Source organism: Dipodomys merriami, unplaced genomic scaffold (assembly GCF_024711535.1).
Source record: "Dipodomys merriami isolate MVZ:Mamm:240054 unplaced genomic scaffold, mDipMer1.0.p SCAF_4, whole genome shotgun sequence".
Taxonomy (NCBI): domain Eukaryota; kingdom Metazoa; phylum Chordata; class Mammalia; order Rodentia; family Heteromyidae; genus Dipodomys; species Dipodomys merriami.
The window spans coordinates 49,903,680-49,919,719 of NW_027205603.1; the positions used below are offsets into that span (position 1 = coordinate 49,903,680).

The window sequence follows — 16,040 nt, forward strand, 5'->3', positions numbered from 1 at the left end:
TTTTAGGAATCTACTTTAAAATTTTGCTTCTAGTAACAAGAATTTCATGATTTATTTGGTTCATAAAATAGTTTGGCAGGTTGTTCACTGGTATGTGCATATTCAACAATTTATATAAATCTTCAATTGATCATCTTTTTGGAGGTTATCCTCCTTTGGGAGTTCATATATTCTGACTTGGAAGCTCTTTTGTGTATGTCTCTGTGTGTGTGTGTGTGTGTGTGTGTGTGTGTGTGTGTGTGTGTGTGTGTGTGTGTGTGTGTGTGTGTGTGTGTGTGTGTGTGTGTGTGTGTGTGTGTGTGTCTGTGTGTCTGTGTGTCTGTGTGTCTGTGTCCTTTTGTGTATGTCTCTGTGTGTGTGTGTGTGTGTGTGTGTGTGTGTGTGTGTGTCTGTGTGTCTGTGTGTCTGTGTGTCTGTGTCCTGGGGCTTGAACTCTGGGCCTATGCATTGTCCCTGAGCTCTTCAGCTCAAGGCGAGCACTGTACCCCTTGAGCCCTAGAACTACTTCTGGCTTTCTGGTGGTTAATTGATAAGAGTCTCATGGACTTTCCTGCCCAAGCTGGCTTTGAACCATGATCCTCAGATCTCAGCCTCCTGTGTAGCTAGGATTTTACAGATGTGAGCCATCAGTGTCTGGCTGGAAACTCTTCATTTTGAAGGAAAAGCACACTCAATAACTGCTACAAATAATATATTTCTTTAAAGTAATGAGGATTTAGCAAGCCGGGCGCTGGTGGCTCACGCCTGTAATCCTAGCTACTCAGGAGGCTGAGATCTGAGGATCGCGGTTCAAAGCCAGCCCGGGCAGGAGAGACCGTGAGACTCCTATCTCCAATAAACCACCAGAAAACCGGAAGTGGCGCTGTAGCTCAAGTGGTAGAGTGCTCGCCTTGAGCAGAAGAGCTGAGGGACAGCGCTCAGGCCCAGAGTTCAAGCCCCACGACCGACAAAAAAAAAAAAAAAAAAAAAAAAAAAAAAAAGTAATGAGGATTTAGCTTGTGAAAGCAAGAGACATTAATATTCTTATAGTAATAAGAAAAAAAGTAGTGTTTGATTTGAATAGCTGTGTCAAAACATTGGCATCTCGGGATGGTCAATAGGCTTATGATTTTAATTTTTAAAAATTAGGACATTTAGCTGTGTGATCATGACTCATGCCTATAATCCTAGCTACCTGGAGGCTGAAATCTTAAGATTCCAGTTCAAAGCCACGTGGGGCAGGAAAGCCCATGAACCTTTTATTTCCAAGTAACTACCAAAAAGCCAGGAGTGGATCTGTGGTGCAAGTAATCATCAACCTTTAGTATAAAAAGTAAGGGACAATGCTCAGGCCCTGAGTTCAGGTCTAAATACCAGCACAAATTTAAAAAAGATATTTAGTGTGATAAAGGACACTGATACTTAAGAAATCAGTAGCACTAGCCTAGAAATTGCAAGGTACTGAAGATATCCTAGAATGGCTGCTACAATTGACTACTTTTAAACTGTTTTGAACCATTTAAACTTTAAGCAGTTCTTGACTGGAAAGTGCTAATCCAGTGTAAGCACAAACACTTCATAGATTTATTGATTATTTTATTCAGTGTTTAAAATTGTTTGCTTCTTCCAGGTATTCATATTTGCACTGCAGTGTTTACCAGATAGAACATTAAACCACAACTGAATTTGCTAGCCAGGTGCATAGTGTGCATAACGATGTAATATTAGGCATGAACTACATGTTCACAATTTTCTGTAGAGAGAATAGGTAAATTAAATAGTCTCTAAAGGAAAACAAAGTAAACTGTAATTTTATAGAAAGTTACGCTGTGAAAGCAGTTATTTCATTTTTATTATTGTCTTGGTTCAATTTTTCATATCTAGACAAGTCTTAAATATTTTCATTTCCCTTTGCTAAGTACTTTTGAAATTTCACAACCTTAGTTTATAAGATCTATAGTGAAATAACTTCTTGGGACTGTGGATGTAGCTCAGTGGTAGATCTCATGGTAAATACATGTTTTCCTGGGTTTGATTTCTAGTACTACCCCCCAGATCCCCCCTTTTTTTTGTATTTCAGACTCTTATCCCCCAAAAGCAAAAATCTTGGAAGTTTTCTAATGAATAGATTTGTTTTGATTATCCTTAACCATGATCAATTTTTTTTTTAACTTAGGGCCTAAAGCTCTTGCTTGGCTTTTTTGCTCATTGCTGGACCTTTACCACTTGAGCCATACATCCAGCCTGACCTTTTTACTCTCTTCATGGGCTGGCTTTGGATGTCAGTACTCCTGATCTCAGCCCTCTTGAGTGGTTAAGATGAACCACAGGCACCTAGACACTATTGTTACTGGTTTTTGAAGATTATTCAGGTGTTAATGGTAGGAGCTAAAGCAGTAAGCTAACTTAGAACATGGAACATTCTGATTTTTGATAGACATAGACATTGAAAAAGGGGGTCTTACTATAGAAGAATGACATTATGAATACATTTGAGGTTGGGTTGGGGAGGCTGCCATAGGTAAACTGAAAATGAAATTCTCTGTTAGTTGTAAGGATTTAATTTGGGGCTTGGGCGCTGTCCTTGTGCTCTTTTTACTAAAGTCTAGTGCTGTACCACTTTGAGCCACAAAGCTACTTCTGGTTTTCTAGTGGTTCATTGGAGATCAGTCTCCTGGATTTTCCTGCCTGAGTTAGCTTTGAACCACGATCCTCAGATATCAGTCTCTTGAGTACATAACATGAGCGCCGAAACTCCAAGGAAATTCTTTATGGCTTCCTTCAATAGTAATCATACACCTCAAATTCGATAGTTTTATGAAACACTAAAATGTCCTGAAATTTTAATAGTTTGATTCCTTTCTTTAAGTTAACTATTTGTAATGTAGAAATAGCACAAAAGTTCCTAGAGGGACTATGATTTATTTTTTTTTAATGGATTACTGTGTCTATGGCCTATCATGGCCAAGACACAGCAGTAAAGCTAAAGTTTTTATGATTTAGCCATTCCCTCTGTGATTGGTAAAAATCATTTCTGAATGTTTAGGGATCTAACATTTATATTATTTCAGTCTTGTGTCCCCATAATTCCTCTCTTCTCACTTAGTATATTAGTCCTTACAGTCTAGTTTTTATTTTCATGTGTTTGTCTATTCGCATAAACTTGCAGATTCATATAGTATGTATACATTCCGTTATTATAGAAATTGTGTGCCAAAAATATGAGAATTTGTAGCACTTAAAGTTAATACTTTAAAGTTGTCCTTGCTACTAAAAACAGCTCAGCAGTTTTTCTCTGTGGAAAAAAAAATTACTTCAGACATGTAGCCAAGTTATTGATTGTTGTGCCAACCTCTCATTAGGATAATGGGAATATAGAGTTCTACCCGCAGGGAACTAACCCACCTCACCTAGTCACTAATTAAGGTTATAAAGCTATTAGTTCTAATTTGTGTACTACTGCTTTATCATTTAAGAAAAAGCCATAAGGATAGTGACTTGACCAAGGACACACAGCTAATAACTGGTACTGACAAAAACTGGCATTAGATCGTTTTCTAATTCTTTATCACAAAATGTTATATAGGATTTTATATATGAAAGTGATACTAAATAGATCTGCAATGAGTACTAGGTATGATTAGTAAGAAATAAATTGTATCAACGTGAAAGACTTTGAAATTTAGGAATTTTAACTCACCTTGGAATTCACAGTATTCATGACCCTAAAGAGATATGAAGCATTTTGAAAGTTGATTAGGAAATTATAGAACTAGGCATTCATTCTTGTAGTAGAAACATTTCCTCATAACAATCTAAATTTTATAATTAGTTAGGTTTAATTAACTTAACTGACTTAAACTGTTTTTTTACCTCTTTAGTAGTCTTAGATATGGTGATTTGTCCACTGTATCTACAACTTAGATTTTTAAACTCAATGAGAAGAGACCACTGCTTTCCTGTCAGAGATAAAGCAGACTAACTTAATTCCTATAAATGAAAGTTTCTTTTTCCAAACAAAAGAATAGCCTTTTATTTTCATTTTAAAATATCTTAATTCAACTGTCCTCAGTTTATATTTGAAAAGAATTACCAATGAAATACTCCTGATCCTCAGTGTTTCATTTTCCTTATAATTGTGTAGTGACTATGCCACACATTTTACTCAATTTCTTTGGATATTTGGTATTATGAACATTTTAATTCTAAATGCATAGTAACTATGCTCAGAATTACTTTAATAAAATGCATGTTGATATTTGTTTTCCTTTGATGGGGGGGTTTAAATGTAAATAAAATTTAATAATGTTTTCCATCCAATTACAGGAGTCAGAAATACCATCAGAGGAGGGGTACTGTGACTTTAATAGTAGGCCAAATGAAAACTCTTATTGCTATCAACTTCTTCGACAACTAGATGAACAGAGAAAGAAAGATATTCTTTGTGATGTCAGCATTGTGGTGAGCGGGAAAATCTTTAAAGCTCATAAGAACATCCTGGTTGCAGGCAGCCGTTTCTTTAAGACTTTATATTGCGTTTCAAACAAAGAAAGCCCTAACCAAAACAATACTACCCATTTAGATATTGCTGCAGTTCAAGGTTTTTCAGTCATCTTGGACTTCTTGTATTCTGGTAATCTGGTGCTCACAAGCCAAAATGCCATTGAAGTGATGACAGTGGCCAGCTACCTTCAAATGAGTGAAGTTGTTCAAACTTGCCGAAATTTCATTAAAGATGCCTTAAATATAAGCATTAAATCAGAAGCTCCAGAGTCTGTAGTTGTGGACTATAATAATAGAAAACCAGTTAATAGAGATGGTCTGTCTTCATCACGGGATCAAAAAATTGCCAGCTTTTGGGCAACACGGAATCTTACCAATTTGGCAAGTAATATAAAAATTGAAAATGATGGTTGTAATGTCGACGAGGGCCAAATAGAAAACTACCAAATGAATGACAGTAATTGGGTCCAGGATGGTTCTCCTGAATTGGCTGAAAATGAATCTCAAGGCCAAACAAAAGTGTTTATTTGGAATAATATGGGCTCCCAGGGAATTCAAGAGACTGGCAAAACAAGGAGGAAAAACCAGACTACAAAGAGATTTATTTATAATATACCACCTAATAATGAAACAAATTTGGAAGATTGCTCAGTGATGCAGCCACCTGTTGCCTATCCAGAAGAAAATAAGACCCTAATCATCAAGGAAGAACCAGGTAAATATATATATCTACAGTGCTATCTCTATTTTCGTTCTGTCTAGTTAGATAAATCTTGAAATAGTAGGCTTTTAATATTTAAAATTGTTATTATAAAGGTGATATACAGAGGGGGTTAGTTACATAATTCAGGTAAAGGATACATTTCTCTCTTTCTTCCTTTCTTTCCTTTCTTTCCTTTCCCTCCCTCCCTCCCTCCCTCCCTCCCTCCCTCCCTCTCTTTTCCTTCTTTCTTTCTTTCTTTCTTTTCTTTCTTTCTTTCATTTATTTATTTTTGTTGTTGTCGGTTGTGGGGCTTGAACTCTGGGCCTGGGTGCTGTCCCTCAGCGCTTCAGCTCAAGGAGAGCACTCTACCACTTGAGCTACAGCACCACTTCCAGTTTTCTAGTGGTTTATTGGAAATAGGAGTCTCACGGTCTTACCTGCCCGGGCTGGCTTTGAACCGCAATCCTCAGATCTCAGCCTCCTGAGTAGCTAGGATTACAGGTGTGAGTCACCAGCGCCTGCTAAGAATACATTTCTTTTTGGGCAGTGTAACCCCTTCTCTGTCTGCCAGTTTTTCCCTCCAATCTTTACCCACAAGTTGTAGTTTATTTTCAGCATAGTATCCTGTGAGTACCATTGCTGAAATAGTAGTAAGTAATAGGCAGTGTTACAATTAAAAGAAGAATAAAGGGGAGAAATCACAAAAATATATTTGGTATATTTTGACTTTAGTGAGTTTTTTTAAAAAACTTGTAATAATAACCAGGTATTGCATATACAGATACTTCTCCACATCCGGTGGTGAGCTTATGCCTCCATAAGCCTGTCATATATAAGATCAAACTATCAATAAGTAAAAAGTGTATTTAATACACTTAGCCTAACTTTAATGTGCTCAGGCTAAAAAAGAACTGCAGTTGAGCAAGATCGTCTCACACTAAGTGATGAGTAACAGGAAATTTATTAAGTACTATTCTGACAGTTGAAAAGTTGTTGTACATGTATACCTTATTCACAACCGTAAGCTGGAAAATTTTCAAATTGAACCATCTGAAATAGAGCATTTCTTGTTAAGGAAATAGTCTAGTTGCATGTGTAGTTGTTTGATTTTGCTTGTTTTAGACTCTGGCTCATAATTTTACAAGTGGCAGGAAAGATAGTCTTTAGCTGTAATATAAAATCCGTACTTTATCATATTGGAACATTTCTGGGGTTTTTTTAAACATCCTTTATCCAAACATTTAAGTGTTTTATAGAATTTGGCTAATTTTGAGATTAAAAATTAAAATAATTAAAAATTATTAAGGACTTCTGTTGTGTGCGTTTTATAGGTCTTAAAGAAACTGATATTTTAAGTTTATTCACTGGCACCATCTAATTTTCATTCATTCTCCTTTGCATTACTTTAGAGGTATCTGAGATCTTTCCCTTTACTGTATTCCTAAAGGAATATATGCAAGAATCTTAGCGTATCTCATTCATAGGGAAGTTTTTCAAAGTGGGGTAGAGAACTACTGTTAGAGGAGAAAGAATTGAAAATTTTCTTTACCTTGAGTTTAATCTAGCTAGCTACGCCTAAAGCACTGTGGGTTTGAGGTTTCAGGGTTTGTTCAAAACTGCCATATGATTTAATGCCTGCTTTGCCTCAAAGTACTGTGACTACTCAGTGTCTGATTTATATGATATTGATTATCTGAAGATACAGTACTTTTTATTGAAAAGAACTATGTTGTTTTCTGTTTCCAGAGGACAAAATACCATAGTAATTTCCATTAACTGGTTTTTGGATTTGGGCTACTTTTCACTGATAGAAATTTTACTTCTGTGAAAATTAGTATGTATGGATAGTTAGTACTATTCGCTGTTCTTTTCCTTTGTTCTTAAATTTTTAGCAATAAAATCCCTGAGGCAGTTTTGTTAAATAAAATATATAGGGTAGATAGATAAACTCCTTAGCTGGCAATTTTTTTGGTTATTAATAATGTAGAGTTCTCAAGCCGGGCGCCGGTGGCTCACGCCTGTAATCCTAGCTACTCAGGAGGCTGAGATCTGAGGATCGCGGTTCAAAGCCAGCCCGGGCAGGAAAGACCGTGAGACTCCTATCTCCAATAAACCACTAGAAAACCGGAAGTGGCGCTGTAGCTCAAGTGGTAGAGCGCTCGCCTTGAGCTGAAGAGCTGAGGGACAGCGCCCAAGCCCAGAGTTCAAGCCCCATGACCGACAAAAAAAAAAAAAAAATAATGTAGAGTTCTCAAAAAATGAGAGCTACATTAGCTTTTGGTATTCCAAATATGGTAGAAATTCTGTTGTATTTTAAAATACATATGGACATTTGCATACATACAAATTTCTTTTAGAAAATAAGTAGATATTGTGGGTAATGACAAAATTAATCAAAAGTATGTTCTTTAATGCCATATAATATTGGAGTGACTTGAAAATCATTAATATAGAGCTATAATGTAAAGTTTCAAAAACAGCAACACTTAGTAGTAATTGTTACCAAATGTCTTAATGTCATTGTATCAATGGACCAGGCCTATGAAAATTGCTTAGTGATTAGTGTCTTTAGTTTGTCCCTTACATCTTTTACAAGCTTATTCTTATACCATGAGTAGCACTTTGACACCTTTACTTGCTTGACTGATAAGTTCGGTTCCATCAGTGATAAAGTACATTCTGTCAAATCTTTTTACAGTTTGTTTCTCTAAATCAATATAATTCAATGGCAGAAAATAGACATTATCTTACCTAAAGAGGAGATATGTAAGGTAGGGCAACTAACCAGTCAGACCAGTATTTTTAGGTACTCCTCATAGTTTATACTCATACAAGAAGGGGCGCCTTGACTGGCAAAGACCACACCTATACAAGATGTGGAGGTAAAAGCACTATTGTAGGCACACACAAACATTGCCAATAAGCAAGGATACACACACACATTTTTTTTTTCTTGTCCGTTGTGGGGCTTAAACTCTGGGCCTGGACGCTGTTCCTGCACTCTTCAGCTCAAGGTGAGCGCTCTACCACTTGAGCCACAGCGCCACTTCCAGTTTTCTGGTAGTTAATTGGAGATAAGAGACTCAGAGTTTTCCTGCCTGGGCTGGCTTTGAACCACGATCCTCAGATCTGAGCCTTCTGAGTAGCTAGGATTACAGGTATGAGCCGCCAATGCAAGGACATATTTTTTTTTTAGTTTTTATCTGTCCTGGGGTTTGAACTCTGGGCCTGAGCTCTTTTGCTCAAGGCTAGTGCTCTACCATTTGGAGCCACAGCATCACTTCATGTTTTCTGGTGGTTAATTGGAGATAAGACTCTCATGGACTTTCCTGCCTGGGCTAGCTTCAAACTGTGATCCTCAGCCTCCTAAGTAGCTAGGATTACAGGCATGAATCACAGGTGCCCAGCTTAAGGATTTACATTTTTATCAAAGCCTATGAGGAGTTACTGGATCCTGAAAACAAGAAAGGAAGATTCTTGGGATTGTTTTTCACTTTCTATGGTTTTCTTCCAGTAACAGAATATTCAGACTATGCAGCTGACTAATCAGCATTGTGAATTCTGAGCAGTCTTATTATTGTTAATTAGCAGCTACTAGCCTCTGAGAAATTGGCTTCCAATAGTTTCCTATACTTTGCCCCAAATGAATCCCAGAATAATTTGAAATATAACTCCAATAGCAGAAAAAGGAGATGTATATATTTCCTGTGATTTTAAGAGTACAGATAATTCTGACCTCCCATTATTTCATGTCTGGGGTATAATTTATTTTTTTTCCTGCTGTCCTGGTGCTTGAACTCAGAGCATGGGTGTTGTCCAAGCTTTTTGCTCAAGGCTAGCACTCTACCACTTCAGCTATGGCTCCACTTCTGGCTTTTTTGGTTCTTAACTGAGATAGTCTCTTGGACTTTCCTGCCCAGGCCTGGCTTTGAACTGTGATCCTCATGTAGATACCTACTGAATATCAGCTAGGATTACAGACATCAGCTACCAGTGCCTGGCTCTGTAATAAAACTTAAAAAACAAACAAACAAAACCACTGTCAATGTAGCTCACACAGTAGAGTACCTCACAAGCCAAAAGCCCTGAGTTCCATATTCTTAATACGCCTAAAAATAAGACAAACTCTCAAAAAGAAAGAAAAAGAATATCTTATGAAAGCATTATGGTTAGTTGTTTTTATTTTAAAGAGCTAAAATCTAAATATTTGGCTTGGACTAAAGATAAACTACGTTCAACCTTGTGGTTTAGAACATGAAAGCAATCATAGGCATATGTAGACATAAGTCTATATATCGTGGTGTTTCCATACTGGGTGTTTCCAATGAAACTTGTACCAGTCTTTGGAATAGAACAGTGGTTCATGGTTTAGCTACAGGTTAAAATCATTTATATGCATTATAAACCATAATACAAGTGTGATCACTTAGATAGGGATTCCAATTTAATTGGTATTTTATGTGGGCTGGATGTGGTTTTTTTGTTTTAAATGCTGCAAGTGATTCTACTATGAGTCAAGGTTTGAGATTCACTAATAACAGTGAAGAGCCTAAACTGAATCAAACATAATGGATTGAAAATCAGCTTCACTACTTAACCACTATGTGACCTTTTGTCAAATTGAGACTCCTATCCTCTGTTTTCTTACCTTTATTTCAGTTGTTTTTGTTATTATAAAGGCAATATGCAGATGAGTTACCATTTAAGTCTGGTAATGAGTACATTTCCTTTTGGGCAGTGTCATACCTTTTTTCACATCCAGTTTTTCTCTCCCATCCCTACTCACAAGTTGTATAGTTCATTTTCAACATAATTTCTAGTGACTACCACTGCTTCATTTGTTCACTTCTTTGTCCCCCTTACCATCCCAAAGACAAACAAGACAAAAAGAAAAAAAAATGTGATTACTTCATAGGATTTTTAAGAAAACTATCAAAGACCTACTGTAGTGTTCTAATCTCCCTTATTAAAGTTTGGAAAGACTGTTGAGGTCATTATCAGTTTTTCCAGTGCTAAGTACTTTCTGCCAAATGCTAGATAGATGGTCTTATAGAGCTTTAGTTTGATTTTAACTACTTACAAAGATACTCTCTTAAGCAGTCTGTTTGTTAGATAGGATGACTGATTAGGAAGTCATTTTATCTTAAACCAAAATTGATTTCTCCATAGTATCCTAATTCTTCCACTTAAACATTTTAAAAGAATATTACCAATTTTTAAGATTTTTTGTTGTTGGTGGTGGTGCTGTTAGTCGGAAGGCTCAGCTCTGGACCTGGGCACTGTCCCTGAGCTCTTCATCCCAAGGAGAAGACTACCACTTGAGCCACAGAACCACCGGTTTTCTGGTGGTTAATTGGAGATAAGTCTCATAGACTTCGCTGCTTGGGCTGGCTTTGAACCATGATCCTCAGTTCTCAGCCTCCTAAGTAGCTGGGATTACAGGGATGAGTCACCAGCGCCTAGCTTTAAGATTTTTTTTATTAGTACAACTTGAGTTGTACAAGGCTTGGAGAGTTCATTGTTATATTTGCACATGTTTACAGTATATTCCAATCAATCTCCCATCACTTTCCCTTCTCCCATTCCTAGAACAATTTCAACAGGTTTCATTGTTTTTTTTTTCCACATGAGAATATATATACAAGTACTTAAACCATATTTATTCTCTCCTCCCTCCTCCCTCCTGCCACTGATTGCTATCCCCAAACAAATATTTAGAAGGTTGGGGTTGTTTTTTGTTTGAGGGTTGGGCTTGAACTCAGGGCCTGGGTGCTGTCCTTAACCTTCTCAGTAAATGCTGGCACTCATCACTTAAACCACAGCTCCACTTTTGGTGGTTAATTGGTAGTTTCTTTGGCTTTTTTTGAGATATCATTAAGATAAGGGACTTGCTGATCATCATAGCTTCACTCTGTGATACTCAGATCCCAGCCTCCTGCCGAGCTAGAAGTATAGATTTTTAGCTATTGGCATCAGGCTCCTTGTCTTTTGAGATAAATGTTGCTATGCAGTCTCTGTCTCCCATCTTCTTTTTTTAAGTGTTTTAGAACTGGAAGCATAGTAGAGCCCCACCTGTAAGCAAGAAAAATTGTCTCTTTTAACTTTAAAATTCATTAATGAACTCTTACATAATTGGTTATGCTTAGTTTTTCCATTAAAATATTGGGAGAAAATAACTGAATTTTTAATGAATTTAAAGATCTGTTTCAAGTATTTGCAAAGTTGTAAGAATTATTCAGTTGCAAATAGTGTTACCCTTTGGATTCATGTATACTTTGCTGGAAATATACCTTCCTCAAGTATAACTTCTGTGTCTATATAGTTAGTAAACCATCATAGTTCTAATGAAAATGGAATTTGGATGCCCCATAAAGCTTCTAGGAGTTTTGTTCTGATAGTATTATCTGTTTCTTGACCCACTACTGAGATTCACTGAAATCATTTCTATTACACAGGAGTTAAACTTCAAGTAAAGAGTTCCTAGGGGGTTTTGTTGTTGTTTTGTTTTGTTTTGTTTTTGTCCCAGTCCTGGGCCTTGAACTCCTGGGCCTGGCCTTCTTTTGTTCAAGGTTAGTGCTCTACCACTTGAGCCCAAGGTTAGGGCTCTACCATGTGAACCATAGCTTCACTTCTGGCTTTTTCTGTCATTAATTGAAGATAAGAGTCTCATAGACTTTACAGCTTGGTCTGGTTTTGAACTGTAGTCCTCAGATCTTAGCCTCCTGAATGGATTACAGGCATGAGCTACTGGCACCCAGCCTTGTTTTTTTGTTTGTTTGTTTTGTTTTTGTTCTGTTTTTTTTAAGCATAGTTGTACAAAGGAGTTGCATTGTGACATGTTCACAGGTGTATACAATATATCCAGATCAAACTCTTGCCCTCTTACACTGTCTCTTACATTTTTCCCTTCTTAAAACAACTTCAAGGATGTGGTGCTGTGGCTCAAAGCAGTCAAGTGCCAGCCTTGAGCAAGATCTCAGGGATAGTACTGAGGCCCTGAGTTCAAAACCCATGACTGACAAACAAAAAACAACAAAACTTCTCCAGTAGAGGTTTATAATTGATACCAAATACTGTAAAGGTAGTTTCTATCAGTGTTTGCTAGTAAATGTAGCCATAGACTTTTATACATAGTGATTGATTTTCATCTTTGACAAAAGTTAATAGAATTTCATGTAAATTTTTTTTCTTACTACCAAACAAGCTTTTAAGGTAGTTATGCTATTTACTCAAAAGGTAAAGTTCAGAATATCTAGCATTTCTCTCACCTAGATTTCTGCTAGGAAAAATAATTTCATGGAATTATTAATTTTCATTAGTACTTAGAATTAAAGTTTGAAATATTTAAGCTTAAATTTTTTTTTCCCTGGTCATGGGGCCTGAACTCTGGGCCTGGGCACTGTCCCTCAGCTCTTCAGCTCAAGGCTAGCGCTCTACCACTTGAGCCACAGTGCCACTTCCTGCCTTTTCTGCTTATGTGGTGCTGAGGAATTGAACCCAGGGCCTCATGCATGCTAAGCACTCTACCACTGAGCCACCTTCCCAGCCCAGCCTTAAACTTTTAATTTGTATAATTTTTGGCTAAAAAGTCCTAAAATAATGGTTTGGTTTAAGAATTGTAAGTAGTATTTAGAAAGCAAATTTGAGAAAGACTGTTCAAACTACATAGCTGTAAGTAATCTTAATGAGATATTTGATGTAGTGAATTATTCTAATTACAGCAGATTGTTTAGTTAGAATAATATAGTAGCCAGCATTTTCCCCTATATATTTATTGGGTAATAATTGATACTAAATGATTTTGGGGATCAGACTTTAGGGGATTATATTTTATACTATTTTGCCCTTTCTGTATAATTAGGGCATGAACTATTTAAAAAAGAATTTTTCTTTTTTGGACGGTCATGGGGCTTGATCTCTGGGCCTGGGCACTGTCCCTCAGTGCTTCAGCTCAGGCTAGCACCCTACTTGAGTCACAGCGCCACTTCCAGTTTTCTGTTGGGTTATTGGAGATAACAGTCTCAGGACTTTGCTGCCCAGGCTGGCTTTGAACTGTGGTCCTCAGATCTCAGCGTCCTGAGTAGCTAGGATTACAGGCGTGAGCCGTTGGTGCCTGGCTTCAATTTAAAGTATTTTCAGCAACCATGAAATTGGAAATTTAGTTTTAGGTTCTGCCTCCAGTGTAAAGGAGTAACAAAAAACAATCTTGTAACTCAAAATTACTGAATAAGAGGTAGGGGATTAGTTTAGCTCAGTGAAATACTACTTACATGGCAAGTACAAGGCCCTGAGTTTAGTTCTCATCTTAGGAGGAAGGTGAAGAATTCTTGAATCATAAAAGTTCTAAAAGCTATTTTTTAAACTCATTTAAGCAACAAGACCAATTGCTTTATATTTCTTAAAATTTCCTTCTTTAAATATGGATGTTCATATTTTACCACAGTTATGATAATGATGATGATGGGGACAGTGGAAGTAGAGTCGTATTTGTAGACTAGTTTATCCTCCAACTTTGAATCCTAACTCAGGCTCCCTAGTGTCAGAATAACAAGTTGGATTATACTGCTATGTCCATTTTTAATGTTTCAATTATAGGGTATGAATTTAGACCACACTGGGGTGGTGGTGTTATTACTTTTTAAAAATGTGAAAAATTCTACATTCACTATTTTACCCCAAAGGTTTTATAAAGAGATTTGTAAAACTGGATTCTATTTTCTTTCTCTTAAGGGATTCTACATGTTGATAAACCAATCCTTTTCATATGGAATGTGTTATAAAAGATGAGCTACTAGTCATAATGTTAATTATTTTTTCATTAGAAACTTGGGAGTTAGATACTTGTTGTTCCTTTCTTTTCCTTCTTCCTTTTTTTGGTGGGGGTTGGGGGAGAGCCCTGGAGCTTGAACTCTGAGCCTGGGCGTTGTCCCTGTTTTTTTTTTTTTTGCTCAAGCCTAGTGCTCTGCCATTTAAGTCATAGCTTCACTTCTGGCTTATGGTGGTTAATTGGAGAGAAGATTCTCACAAACTTTCTTCTATTTTTGGGGGGGGGCAGGGAAAGATTAAATATATAAATATTTTTATATCTGTCAAATAGACACAGTCAAATACAGATATAGAACTCAGACTCTAAATAAGGTACACTAATGTGTTTTAACATTTTTTCCTGTAAGACTTTTTAAAAAAATGTTTCTGTTATAAAGGTGATGTACAGATGGGTTATAGTTAATTAAGTCAGGTAAAGAGTACATTTATTCTTGGACAGTGACACCCTTCCCTTGCTGTCTCCCAGTTTTTCCTTCCCATCCCCCACCCACAAGTTGTATAGTTCATTTTCAACATAGTATTATTAGTATCATTATTGCGTTTTGTTCATGCTTTGTCCCTCCATTTCTCCTTTTTTTTCCATTGGTCGTGAGGCCTGAACTCTGGGTCTGGGTGCTGTCCCGCAGCTCTTCAGCTCAAGGCTAGCACTCTACCACTTGAGCCACAGCACCACATTTTCTGCTTATGTGGTATGGAGGAATCGAACCTAGGGCCTCATGCATGCAAGGCAAGCACTACCACAAAGCCACCTTCCCAGCCCCCATCCCTTCGTTGTGTGCCTCCCCTTGCACTCCCAAGGGCAAGCAAACAAAAACTCCATTTCCTGGAGTTCATTTCAAGAAATATTATTTTGTGTGATCAGATTTATTATGCCTTTCTGTTCCTCTCCTAAGAGTATCCTCCTTTGGTCTCACTGAATATCTAGAGACCTATATAATTTATGTCCTGGTGTATTTTAGATCTAGCTTCAATGAGTCTCACAGACTTTATGCCCAGGCTGACTTCTTATCACAGTCCTAGATTTTGGTCTACTTACAGACAACACCCAGCCAACAAGTATTTTTTAACTAGATTTTTTTTTGGGGGGGGGTCTGGTTGTGGGGCCTGAACTCTGGGCCTGGGTGCTGTCCCTCAGCTCTTCAGCTCAAGGCTAGCACTCTACCACTTGAGCCACAGCACCACTTCCAGCTTTTTTCTTTTTGCTTATGTGGTGCTGAGGAGTCGAACTCAGGGCCTCAGGCATGCAGGGTAAGCGCTCTACCACTGAGCCACCTTCCCAGCCCTAGATATTTTATTTATATGGCATGTAAAGCAAAATATTTGGAGAGAATTGTTTGAGTGTGAGTGGGGAGACCTGCTAAGGACTTTTTGTTGGTGGAAAAAATCTTTTTAAAGGAACCTTGAAGCCCCAGTCTAAGTCATCAGAAAGTGTCTAGGATGATAAAGGATGATAAAGGAATCGACAAAGAGCAGTGTGTATACAAAATACATTTGCAGTTGAGCAAAAAATTAAGAAATACTTATTTATAAAAATAAGACTTTTTATCTTGAAATTGCAGAGAGGAGAACCTGTTGCTCACCATTATTACCCATGCTAAGGTATTAAAGTGTGAAGAATGTATTTAAATGAAAATGAAAGTTGAATAGATCTTAGTGAATCTATAAAGGGTTTGTACAGTGGAGTTAACTATTTCCATTTCTCCTATGTTCTCATGTAAATCTTCTCAAGAATATTTTTGTCCTAAGAAAACCTTGGTTAGTTTGCATTTGGGTCTTTCTTAGAATATTTGGTACTGAGAATAAGAAGCAAATTGTCCGGGAGACATTTCTAATCTAGTGTTGATTAGCACTCATGGGGAAGAGCTATGGTGTGTCTTCCCACATGTAGAAGGCATCCATCTAATGTCAATGGAGGTCTACTGTAATCATGGACACCAAGATTAACTGGACTTTAATAATGATAGTTTTACAAAGGAGGAGGCAACAATGCTTGATAAGAAATGTACTCATTATCTTGCCCATGTAATTG

At 37.2% G+C, this 16,040-nt stretch overlaps 1 protein-coding gene across 1 annotated transcript in view; it reads left to right on the forward strand.

The window, feature by feature from the left end:
- The window catches only part of Zbtb10 (zinc finger and BTB domain containing 10), a 46,615-nt gene that overhangs the window by 11,696 nt on the left and 18,879 nt on the right, over positions 1 to 16,040 (forward strand). Inside the window, exon 2 of the mRNA XM_069990973.1 lies at positions 4,306 to 5,197. Within this exon, the coding sequence (XP_069847074.1) occupies positions 4,306 to 5,197 (892 nt within the window). The remainder of the gene's footprint in view (positions 1 to 4,305; positions 5,198 to 16,040) is intronic.